General features: G+C 42.7%; 1 protein-coding gene across 1 annotated transcript in view; it reads right to left on the reverse strand.

Moving 5' to 3' along the window:
- The window catches only part of SLC2A13 (solute carrier family 2 member 13), a 377212-nt gene extending 365699 nt beyond the window's left edge, over positions 1-11513 (reverse strand). Inside the window, exon 1 of the mRNA XM_030322194.1 lies at positions 10767-11513. Within this exon, the coding sequence (XP_030178054.1) occupies positions 10767-11325 (559 nt within the window). The 5' untranslated portion in view covers positions 11326-11513. The remainder of the gene's footprint in view (positions 1-10766) is intronic.
- Positions 11514-13349: the final 1836 nt, after the last annotated feature.

Here is a 13349-nt window from a genome sequence, read left to right on the forward strand (position 1 = left end):
TTGCCACATGTTATCTATATATATATATACAGTGTTATGCTTTCTTTCAAACTCTACCTCCAATCACAAATTTATATACCTCAGGTGCTCATGTTTTCTTTCTAATGGCAATGTAATGTTCTACCACATTACATAATTATTTCCCAATCACTAGGCATTTGGAGGTTCCCCCCAGTTTTTTTTTCCAAATGATATATTGTACATCTATAAATATCTTCATGCAAAATGAGTTTCTTTTATTTCCTTATACTATAATCCAAATGAAATTCCCAAATTAAAGAATATTAGCAGTTTACAAATGAACTCCAAAAGCACAGACCTCACCATATTAACTTCTGCACTGCAGCGTTTAATTTGGTACTAATACATACAAGTTATTCAAAATAGGTGTGTTGAATTAATGAGCAAAAGAATGAAAAATATTAAACATGCCATGATATTATCTGGAATATGTACAGAAAATTATTCCAATTTATTTTACAACCAGAAAGGCTCTTCCTAGGGTACAACTAGTGCTGAGTTGTTGCCAACTTGCTAATTTAGTATAATGTTACTTTAATTTTCATATCTAATTATTAACAACGTTTAACACTTTTCCAAGAGTATATTTACTAATTGCATTTATCTTGCTGTAAAGAGTTTACTTAATATGCTATGAGCATATTTTTTCCTTTAGTTAAACAAATGTACCACAATATTTTTCCAATCTGTCGCCTTGCTTTTAAAACCTCTACAGGTTTAAGAAATTATAATATAAGGAACCATGTCACCGATAAAGGCTAGAAGAAAATCACTCCATTCCTAGTTTCTTTAAACTTGAGATTCTTAATTTTTTTTTTTAACGTTTATTTATTTTTGAGACAGAGAGAGGCAGAGCATGAACGGGGGGAGGGGCAGAGAGAGAGGGAGACACAGAATCAGAAACAGGCTCCAGGCTCTGAGCCATCAGCCCAGAGCCTGACGCGGGGCTCGAACTCACGGACCGCGAGATCGTGACCTGGCTGAAGTCGGACGCTTAACCGACTGCGCCACCCAGGCACCCCTAAACTTGAGATTCTTAAACATCAATACTAATGAGAGTATAAGATCTAAATTTCATTTACATTGTTTTTACTCATATTATTTCCTTTTCTCAACTATTTAATAATTCTTTTACCTGCTGTCTTCTCTGATTTGTTGAATACTAGACCCTTACAAATACCTGGATCTATTGCTCAAATTGTTATTCTGCTCCATTCATCTCTTTTCTGATTTTCACAATATATTATTATGTCATATAATAACATATTATACATTTGAAGTAATTTCTATCTAGTCATTCATTACTGTTCCCCCAACCTCATCGCTATTCCTTCGACAATCATTTTTAAAATTCTATAAAGTATCTTACAGGGATTTAAATTACATACATGTAATTAAATTATATTAAGTACATTAAATCCATCTACTAATCTAGGAAATATCATTGTGACTATTTTAGCTTTCACAATTAAGAACTGAATGTATCATGTAACGGAGAGGTAGGGCACACACAGGTGCTTGATCAGAAACCTGGATCTGAATCTCAGCACTAACAGGGCTAAGTTAGTTACCTAACCCCTTTGCACTTGCATTAATTGACCTTTGGTTAATGAGCAAATACACACAAAATGCATACACACACAGGCATGAAGGATGGCCGTTGTTTCAGGGTCTACCATAGTTTGACTTTTTACTACATTTCTAATAAGCTGCCCTTAAGTGTGCATTACACCCCAGGAGATGAAGATTAGAGATTTTCGCACAGAGCGTATTCAAGGAAAAATGACAAACTGTTATTACTGTAGGTTCTCTGGGGGAGCCTGGGTGGCTCAGCCAGTTAAGCATCTGACTATTGATCTTGGCTCAGGTCATGATTCAAGAATCCAAGCCCTGCATCAGGCTCTGCACTGACAGCACAGAGCCTGCTTGGGATTCTCTCTCTCTCTCTCTCTCTCTCTCTCTCTCTCTCTGCTCCCCCCACCCCACTTGTGCTCTCTCTCCCTCTCTCTCAAAATAAATAAAAAACATTTTAAAGAGAACTCTAGGTTCTTTGGATGAATTTTAACATCAGAGATCATTTAAGAGACAAGTATGAGAAAGAATAGTAAACTAAAAATTCTACCTATTTTCCTGACATAGAAGTGAATAAAATGAAAGATTTTAGAAGAATTCCCAATAAGCTTGCTTTCAACAGTCATGGCAAAGGGTTTTGTGTTTTCTGCATGTTTTCCAGCCTCCCCAACTTCCTTGCAGGGGGAGGCCTGTGGGCCCTGCATGACCTCTGAGACATACACGCCACTTAACCTACAAAATCACCAACGGCCATGTTACAGTGACTTTGCTGGTCCCAAATGGTGGGAGGAGGAGTATCAGAAGCCATCTTCTTCAGGATTGTATAGTAAGTATTAGAATTAGGTAGACTCAGCGGCAACTGCTTCAGGATTCACCCTGATTTTAATTTATTATGAGGCCTGTATTTCAACAATCTTTGAAGTCCACCGTTAGATGTGTTTGCAACTCATTTTCAGTCATTATACTTTACTTTTTGAAATGACAGGCAATTGCTAACCAACCGTTAAATGGTCAATGTTTAGTCCTTGAATAGGATGCTCACAATTTTAGTTTCCAATTTCCTCTCTATGTTGTAGGGAATGAGTTCCTGACATGGAGTCATAAACTAAGCCCAAAAATATAAGGAAGTTTTATATGAAAGCTTCCATTACTAAAATTCTTTTTATTCCAAAGCTATTACTTTCAAGTTGTTATTAAAACTATTCATTATTTGCCTCTTGAAAGGGAGATACATCTTTTTCACTAGGAACTGAACTATTTTTTCTATAAACAGGCATATAAAATACTACATTATAAGACATATCTAATATCACAGCCCCAACTGGTCCCTTACCATAAGCCAAGATTATAGTCTAACAAACAGGTCACATTTTTACCACTTTCTTATTCAACCCCTACACCTAGCCTAGCCAAGAAAAACTGCTACTTTCTTCAATGCTTTAAATTTGTCACCCCCCTTTCCCCTAGCAGAAAAGTATCCTTCCCTCAGACTACCTATGTTTATAACCTTCTTCGAGACCCAGCTCAAAACTTCATCTGTCTTGCTAGAAGTAAATCTTATATAATGTAAACTGAACACTTGAAAGACAGTACTGTCTCACTTTCAAATTACTCATTATGTCTTTCTTTCTGTTCAATTTATATTACAGAATTTTTACTCATCTGTTACCAGCTCTGAGCAACATTAAAATCTAACTACATAATTTTATTTCCCTTGCTTATAACATGTTCATAAGGTGATGACAGAGATGGTTACACCTGATAACAAGAGCTACCATTTACTGAAAGCCAGGTACTTACCTGCACGTGCACAAGCTCATTTACTTTCTACTACAACCTGTTTTCTAAGTGCTATCATAACACTCGTTTTAGAGATGCAAAAACTGAGGCACATGGTGGTAACGTGCCAACGGCTGCACAGCTTACATGTGAATGTCTAACAGTGAGGCTTTACTTTGCCAGGTACTGTAAAAACAACTTACAAGATAACTCATTCAATCCTCATAACCACCCTATAAGGCAGGTATTGTCCCCATTCTTCAGGTGAGGAAACTGAAGCACAAGAATTAACACTAGCACCCAGGTAGTATGTGGCCGGCCAGGGTGTGAGCCCAGCCAGTGTGGCCCAGAGGCCTCAAGCTTCACCATGCTTCTCCACTTTCCGAATTAACAGTGCAGCAACTGAGTACGCACCTGAGGTTTCTAAGTGTTCAACTATAGCAACGTCCTGTTGAGGATTATATCCGTGCATTCCTTACCTTTACATATGTGGCCTACACCTATTTTTTTTACCTACAATCTTTGGTATATTTAAGCGCTTAATATTTTTAAAGTACGGTACTAAGTGCAGTGAGAGAATACAAATGCTATTCACACTTTATTTAGGTAACACGATGAGTTTCTGGTCTACCAGTGGAGAGGAGTCATGGTCAAAAAGACATATTGCAACAAGTTAAATGCCATGAGCATGGCTCAGAGAAAGTATCAACATTTTGCAGAGGCCTACTAAGAAAGCTTTCATGATCACGCTGGACCTGGCAGAATGAGTAAACATCCTACAGATACTTTTATTCTAGAGTTAACAACACATTACTGTGTTCTCATGTTTGTCTTTCCCCAGTAAGGTCTTTTAAGAACAGGGATTATTTTTCTCTGGGTCTCTCTAGCACTCAACAAAGTCATCACTCAGAAAATGGCTGTGGGACAAGGGGTAGAGAGAAGGTAATGGAAAAGCCCATTCCAAGAAGAGATCAGAAGCTTAAAGGGAAAAGCAAAAAAGGCATTTTTAAAATTTTAGTTGCTGTGCCACAGGCAGTATCTCTGTGCTGTTCAACTCCCGGGGCCCAGTTTTCACCGTATTCCATATGAACGCAGCCCCTCGGGGGGGGGGGGGGGGGGGGGGGGGGGGGGATATGGAGCCCCTGGCGTTGCACAACTCAACAGCCCCGACTACAGGCATTGCTGTCCACAGCCCTTAGCGAGAGAAAGAAATGTCCTAACCAGCTCTGCTTTTCTCACTGACATTCCTTATGTGCCACGGCTGTACTCTTGAACTCATGTACTTTTAACTCATGTTAAAAGTGTCTATTTTAAAAGTAACATCCACATAATATCGTGGAAAATAATAATGCCAGTTTCAGAGAGAAGTGGCAGTTGTCACAGCGCAATTGAGCACGGTCAGACTCCAAAGCCAGACTTCTTGGGTGCTAACTCAGGTTCCGCCCCTCAGGAGCTTTGTGACCATGAGAAAATCACTTCCTCTCTTTCCGTCTAAACATCTTCATCTTAAAAAGAAAAAGAATATTACCTGCCTGGATTCTTATGAGGCTTCTGTGAATATACGCAAAATGTTGAGAAAAGTACCTGGCACAGAGTAAGCGCCGGACAAGCGTTAGGTGCTGTTTCCTGGGCACTGGGAGCTAAGTCGATTGCCTATTCACATTCTGCCATGAAGACTGACTTCTGAGACTCCCCCAGTGCTGGACAGAGAGAGATGATGAAATCAGAGACAGAAGAACGCTGGTCACATGCTGGTGACCCCCCGTGACACTGCGGTCTTGCTGTGAAGTGAAATTCTTGCCATGTGGCTTCTGACACACAGTCCAGACCGCATCATTCCTAACAGTGGTGCTATTATTTAATAAAAGGCCGAAACATACAGTATGCAGTACTCCCAACTCAAGTTTAGAAGTATCTGTAAAACTTGGCTATCAGGGAGATTACATTTTAAATGTAGAAAACACGTTTTGGGGTTTCTGGTGAGATTTTCCTCCTGACAAAGTTTTCTCCACAGAAGTGTTCCTACTATCTACTCTGAAGGTCGAAGGAAGAAGAAAGTGAAGAGAAATGAAAAGAGCTGTAGACTGGTAGGATCGCATCAAGGGACCAAGCTGGATCAGAAAACGAAAAAAATAGTCTCCTGGACTTTTCAGTAAGAAGGCAAAGACTGCTTGCTATCTGAGATCTACCAGCAGGAGCTAGATCATTAGATGTGTTAAAGCAAAGACACCAGAGTGAAGTCAGTCAACTTAGACTGTGTTCTGGCTTTGAGCTTAAAACATAGAAAGAAATGAGGATGAAAAAGAATGTTTTATACTGAAGTCACTAAACAACTCACACAACTCATGTGAACAGACTTCTGTCATCTTACTGTAACTCACTTGAGAAGGGTGTGGCCGCAACACTACTAGGCAAACATAATTAGGTCATAACCCTCCCTGTAACTCTGCAATGTCAAGGCCACCAGAGAGAAAAGTGGGGAGGAGCAGGGGTTACATATATAATGTGTGTGAAACAAGGAAACAGAGGAAGTGAAACAAAGTTTTACTTTACGTGTCAGTTTCATGCTGGTAGAGACCATAAATCCGACAAAGAAATCCTGCTTTAAGAGATGAAACTGAAAGAAATGGCAACTGGTCCGGGGGCGGGGGAGGGAGGTGGGAGGGGGAGGTGAGGGAGTAGAAAAAAAAAAACAATTGCAAAAAAGCAAAAATAAAAGTACATCAGCTGATACTTTAAAAATCTGGTTGATTCTGACTAACCTTGCTTACCTCACAGGAAATTCTTTATTGACAGTAATCTCAGTAACGAATGAGTCTTTGATCCAACAAGACTTCACATTTGCTTTGCATCAAAGAATAAGAATTCAAAGTGCTATTTGGGGGGAAAAAAGTCATATTGTTAAAAATATTACTCAACAAGTTATGAGACCAATTCCAAGTAGCAATATGCAGCCACAAACTGTGTTCCAGCAGAGGGAGCACTGGGACAGAGGCAACACGGGAGAAACTGATGTAGATCTAAGATCGATTCAATAACCCAGCGCTATGTAAATTAACATGTCAATTCCCAGGAAAGGTTTTGAATATTGATGAATATCTGAATATCTGTATTTCCTACACAGGCACTAAATCATTGCTTATAAGGAACAGTAGACTACCTGCCAACACTGTGGAGAAAGGGCTAAATTAGACAGCCTGGTCCCAAAACCCAACTCTAGACACCAGCGAAACCAACCTGAGAAACCAAAGCAAACTCTGGTGAAAACAAAAACCTAAAATAATGCCCTACTCAAACAGGCAGTCAGTAAGCTGGTTTTTTTTTGCAACTTGTAAAGAAAACAGAATCCTTAAATTAAAGCAAACACTAATACCAGATTTCTGATGCTTCTTTTACCGTGACTCATTTAATACAGATTAACTACACTCTATTGCTTGACAGCTTTATCTTTTTCAAAGGTTTCTGGTGAAGGCCCCACAGACTCTTCCCATTCCCATAATTCCCGGCCACTTGCTATGCTTTACTCACTCTGCAGTAACCATCTCGGCAAAGGATTTCTAATACTACAAAATTCAAAGAGGCAAGAAGGTTTCGGGAAGAAAGTAAGAGTTGAAAAGTTGGGGGCTGGCGGAAGACCAGACACAAAGGATGTTTAATCTGGTTGTATCATTTCCAGCTAAAAACCTCCCACGACTGTCCCTATATAGGCATGGCCAATTAATCCTAATCAGTCCAACCCTCCCCCCAATGAGCACCCCCATCACGACCCTTCACTCACTTTATGCTTCAAATACTGCTTTGATTGTTCTGTGCCTTTACATCTGCTGTTAATGTTACTTTAAATGCCCAGCAGAGTAATATAAAGAGCAAAAGACTCTGAGTGTTTTTTTTAATCTTGACTTTGTACCGGTGACCTTGTCATTTAACTGCTGTAAACTATTTCCACATCCAGCAAAAGGGGAACCTGTGCCCCATCTATTTCAGAGTTAGAAGGATTAAATGAGATAGCATATGTAAGTAATGCAGGGTGCCTAATAGAAACCAAAGCACTAAATACATTAGTTCCTTTCCCAGCTCCCTCTATATCTCCTGAACTCCTACTCACCCTTCAAACCCCAGTTTAAATGTTTCTGTAAAACCTATGTGTTCTATTTACTTCTCTCCAAAATAATCCATTGCCTAGTCTGTGTTTCCCGCTCTTAGAGAAACTTGTTGTATTTTAATCATTTGTCAATGATCTTTCTATTAGAGAATGAACACCTCCAGGATGAGATTTTTTTTTAATTAATGCCTACTCCAAATCTGACAGAATCAATAATACAGCTTACTTAGCATTTTGTGAATAAATGAATGATTTCTTTAAACTGTTAGAAACTAAAACCCTTAGATGGCCTTTCAAATATTCTGATAATACACTTTTTCAAGAAAAATCCCATTTTAAACTGGTACCCTAACAGAATGGAATTATTATTTTTTTTTAACGTTTACTTATTTTTGAGACAATGCGAGAGAGAGTACAAGCGGCAGAGGGGCAGACAGAATCTGAAGCGGGCTCCAGGCTCTAAGCTGTCAGCAAAGAGCCCGACGCAGGGCTTGAACCCACCAACCCTGAGATCATGACCTGAGTCTAAGTCAGATGCTTAACCGACTGAGCCACTCAGGCACCCCTGGAATTTTTTTTTTTTTAATGTTTCTGCTCACTATTCATTTAATCAACAAGTGCCTCCTATAGGCTAGGAATACAGCCATGAACAAAATGAACAAAAGCTGTGTCCCCATGGGCTTTGTATTTACCACAGGTAAATCTGTGAAAGAAATTATCACTGCAAACTTGTCTGAAAAGGTATCAAAAGCCACTTTTTGTCTTATTCATCATCTACTAAGAATGAAAAGGACCAAAAAACGAAAATAAAAAAAAATCCTCACCACACATAAAATTTAACTACTTAAAAAGAAGTAGCATGAAATTAACCCAGATTTAGTGTACTAAACAAGCAAAACTGATTTAAAGTCCCTTAAAAAAAAAATCATGTTAGGGACCCATTTCCTTGCAGCTAAAAATAATTCTGTGACTTCTCCTTTGGGAGGTAATTTTTGTGACTTAAGGATGTTACATGTACAACATGCTCTGCATAATCCTAATTCGAAACGTGGCCTATTTCAAAGCGTGTTTATGACCTTAGCATTCCTCATTTTATAACAAAGCTTTTATGGTACTCTGTAGCAGTGCTTCTATTTGAAGTGCCTTTCAGAGAAGGGAGGTGGGTCACACCAGGACCAGATCAGGACCACGTCTCAACTGGGATGCACCGTCAGGCAAGCAGCCCAAGTGCCACAGAATGAGGCTGAGGTAAGAGGTGTTACGGTTCCTGCACACAAACTCTTCCGATCTTACCTCGGGTTTAATCCTCTTTGTCGCATCCACCTTGTTCCCCAAGCAAGCCCTATGCTTTCCTTTCTTTATTCATTCCCTGGCTGAGAAGGTCCTTCACGCATCTCTGTCCAAACACTACTCATGTATCAACAATCCAATTCCAGGAGGAAGCGCTTCCTTCCAGCTTCTGTTAGGGAACTGTACCCTTTTTGAACGCATCAGCCCTCTCTCCGGGGAGAGACTTTCTTATGGAGCCTCGCAAGTCCTACCTGGCTTTATTCCCACCCTGCTACTCTTACAACACAGTATCTCCAAGGGGGCCTTACAGACAACAGGGGCTCAATTTTCCCAGCCGATAAAAAAGAGTACACATAATATCCAAATACGCAATACTTGCCATGCTTCATTCAAAGATCTCTGTAAAACATTATTCAGTTTCCAAATCACAAGATTCGGTCTCACTGAACATATCTTGCGACCTACAATTATGTTATCTCTAGGTCAGAAGAAACAATAAACATGGTCCAGGTGTCCCAAGCAGAGAACGCTGAGAATACTGAGGAAAGAATCCTGATCACTTGGCTTTAACCACAGGTTATATATCGAAGGGTCCTGAAGGCACAGGTAGTTCCTCTACAGACAGGTTTCATTTCAGCTGTACTTTCTGGTCATTTGGGACCTTCATATGCCAACTTAATATTTTACTGAGAGCCTTGCCCTGCTTCAGTAATTAACAGTACAATAAACAAAAGAAAGGTCAGCAATGAAATAGTTTGGATGTAAAGTGCAGTGAGCTGGGGTTTAGGCTCACAGTTCCTGAACGTGGAATTATATAAATGGGTCTCACTTCCTCTTAGAGACTGGAAGGAAGGGGGTGAAATACAGAATATGTCAAACAAGGTGGTGAATGGACAAATCTTTAGGAGTTCTAGGTTTCAAGAGCTTTCAAGTCCCAGTCATAGGGAGAAAAAAATACTTCAATAGCACCCTAAAGGAAACAAACTGAAGTATGGGATGAAACATTTATAAAGCATCAGCAGTGTGTCTTAGAAAAATTACTAGTGAGATTTATGTCTCAACCCCCTACTTTCCCTCAAAAGTGCTTTCTAATAATACCAAGCACATTCCAAATAGCTTCCGTCTGCCAAGAACTTGCCAATTGTACCTCCCCTGCTCAGCAACCAGGGTGAAAAATCAATGCCAGGGGAACCCTAATCCTTTCATTTTTAAAGTAATTGCAAACATCTATCTTGCTGGGCATTTATCCACAGGGGGAGTGGCTCCTAAATGAATTTAATAAGTGAACATGACCTTTAATAGATAATTTGGTTCCCAACAGGAAAGCAAGACAGGCAAAAGGGAAAAGGAGAATGGGTGGATATGGATTTAAAGAAAAAAGTTAGAAAAACAAAGAAGGAATTCACTTGGGGAAAACATGAAAGCAAGAGGTAATACAATAGTAAAAAAATAGGAGAGCAAAATAATACTACATCTAAAGATAAATAACTAAATCAGAAAAGAGTAGGGGTAGCAAAGAAAAGAGTCCAGAATCACTTAATTAACTTTAGAAATTATCTTACTGGGACTTTAAGACTGATAGGTTCAGAGCTTGGAATCCTAGAAAAAGAAAGGGGCTAGCAGTAAAAAAATACAGTGAGACGCTACAGGAAGGAGACCTTCCTCTCATAAGCCCTAGGGGGGCATCAGGTAGGGCTGGATCAAGGTGATGAGTGGAATTCCTAGAAGTACTGAAATATGCAACAATCACGCGGATTCACTTGTCCGTGAGTGACAGAAAATTCCACGCGGGCTCAGGGGAGCCCACAGAGAACACCACCCACCTCCGCCGCCCCACAACCTTCGCGGGAGCCTTTGATGCTGGAGCAACAGACAGATGGGCTCTCAAGGAGCAAGAGAAGCGAGTATTCTCGGGACCAGCAAGCCCCGACGGGAACCCCGGAGGGGCAAAAGGAATGCAGCGACCAGGGCCAAGGACGCCCTTCCAAGAGCGCGAACTCACCGATGCCGAGCCCCACGACCAAGCGGCCGGCGAGCAGCGTCTCCTTGTTGTTCGCCGCGGCCAGCACCGCGGAACCGGCCGTGAAGAGGGCACTGGCCAGCAGGATGGCGGCGCGGCGGCCGAAGACGCCGTTGAGGGCCCCGCCGGCCAGCGCCGAGACGGCGGCCGCCCCCACCGTGCTGGACACGAGCAGCTCCTGCCACAGCGCGTCCAGGCTGAGCTGCCGCTTGAGCAGCAGCATGGCCCCCGACACCACGCCGGTGTCATAGCCGAAGAGGAAGCCGCCCAGCGCCGAGAAGACGGCCACCACGTACACGAAGGCGGGGGTCTCGTCCTGCTGGAACTGCCGCCGCGCCGCGCGCTCCAGGTCCCCGACGCCGCCGCCGCCGCCCGCGCCCGCGCCCTGCAGGCTGGCGCTCGACTCGGCGGCCGCCAGGAGGCTGCGCTCCCCGGCCGCGCTCGCCGCGTCCGGCTCCTGCTGCTTCCTGCGCCGCTCGCCCATGAGGCTGCTCAGGCTCCGCAGCGTGTACTCCACATTCTCGCTCGCCTTGCGGGACATAGGGCAGGGGCCCGGGACTTCCCGGGGGGACGAGGCTCCGCGGGCCGGCGGTCTCGGAGAGCTGGACAGCCCGAGAGGGCAGGAGCAACGGCCGCCGCCTTCGTCCTCCGGGCTCCCGCTCCGGCTGCCACGGCCGCAGCCGCCGCCGCGGCCGCTCCGGGGAGAAAGTTGCTGCCCGCCGAGCTCCGGCGCTGCGGAGTTGGAGGCTGGCTGGTCTCACTCGAGACTCACGCCCCGCGCCTGCCGAGCTGGCGCTGCGGAGCGGGCGGGAGGCGGGGCCCCGGGGTCACGTGCACCCTGGGCCAGCGGGGCAGGGCCGCGGAGAGGCTCCGCCCCCTCTCTGGGCGGGGCCAGGCTCAAGCCTGCTGGGACCTCCAAACCCCACCCTCCTGGTTGAGGGCGACCTGTGACCAAGGCTCCTTAATTTAGGGGACTGGCATCTGCAGGGAATGAACACTGGCTTGGGGGCCGCAACTGGGGAGCAGGCCAATGTGGGAATGCCAAATAATAGGCTTCCAGACGGCAGAAACGGCCTGCAATGCTTGCACGGTATGGGAGGCTAGGGAGAGAAGCCCTCAAAATATCCTGATAGGCCTTCTAACAACTGGGGCTGGCCAGAGCTGGAAAGGGCCTAGAAAATATATCCTGGTATGGCACATGGCAAGCCTTCCTTCTTTTATAATATTGTGACATAACTGAGTTTGTTCTGGAGCATTCACGACTGTATCCTCCCATTCCCATAAGCAGTTTCTTCTCATTGCCAGTCCTTCCTCAATTTATGCTTATTGTAAAGACATGGTGCATCTTAATTCTTTGAAGACATAATGTATCTCCCCAGGTGAATCCCAAAGTTCCTTCCATGAATCCCTGATGTGTAAAGGAAGATTTACATTTATACATTCTTGTATAACCAGGTAGTTCCCACTGGTAGAAAGTAAACCCCTAGAATCCAATCTGTGATTTAATAGGCAACATCCACCTCCCTTCCCCAACATGCTTACCAAAGAAAGAAGGATGTGCCTTATTTTCTTGTAACAAAGCAAAGATGGCATTATTTGTGACCAATTTTTTTTAACTGTTGAATTCATCGCCAGTTGTTGAGTCCCCTCCCTCCACTTTGATTCAAATCATTTGTAAATCATTTTATACAGTTACACTTCAAAAGAGAAAGATTACCTTGACTCTCTAATTTTCTTTCATTCTTCAGGCTGAGGGCACGAAGTAAAGCAGGATAGGATTCGATTTCTCACAGTTCCAGATCTCTTTTATTTCCTCTTTTCGAGCAAAAGATCCTTAGCCTGAGACCTATTTTTCATGAAGTCTAAACGATTTCCCTTTTAGAGAAAAGGATTTTGTCATCCCTATTTCAATAAAAAGTTATATTAGAATTTGTCAAAATTGCTTTCATTTGGATTATCTGTCATGATTATCTCCATAATATAACACTTTCTTTTCCAGAGACCAGGACAAAACGGATGAATGAGCTCAGAGGACTTAACTGCTTAAACTTACTGTGTGGCATTAAAGCAAGGCTCTATCATCATTCCCAGAGATCAGTTAAAGAGAGCTTTTAGCTCCGGAGCAAGGAATTCTTTAATATTCAGACTTGAGGAAAGATTCAGGTGAGAGCGTTAGCTTTTTCCGCCTCTATTATAGTAAGCCTGCGCCCCCTAGTGGTGATTCGGTTCACCACTTCTGAAGAGACAGGCTCCCCAGATGAGATTCATCTGATACTGGTTAACAGTTCCTCTTGCTGAGATGCAACAAACTGTCTTTCACTCCAGGCAGGTGTACTGAATGCTCCTGAGCATCCCTTGCTGGAGATTCAGATTTTGTGTCGTAGAACACTAAACCACTTAAAATTGTTCTGCTCTGTATCATTAGTGGACTTATATACCTAAGGTCAGTTTACATCTAAAAAGAAATATGACATGAAAAAAAAAAAGGCATCAGAAAGTTAAGCAGAGTTCTCTCTGGCATTGGAAGGAGCCAAGTTTATTTTAGCACCTGAGATAAGTCCTAAA

This window comes from Lynx canadensis, chromosome B4, assembly GCF_007474595.2.
Source record: "Lynx canadensis isolate LIC74 chromosome B4, mLynCan4.pri.v2, whole genome shotgun sequence".
Classification (NCBI taxonomy): Eukaryota; Metazoa; Chordata; class Mammalia; order Carnivora; family Felidae; genus Lynx; species Lynx canadensis.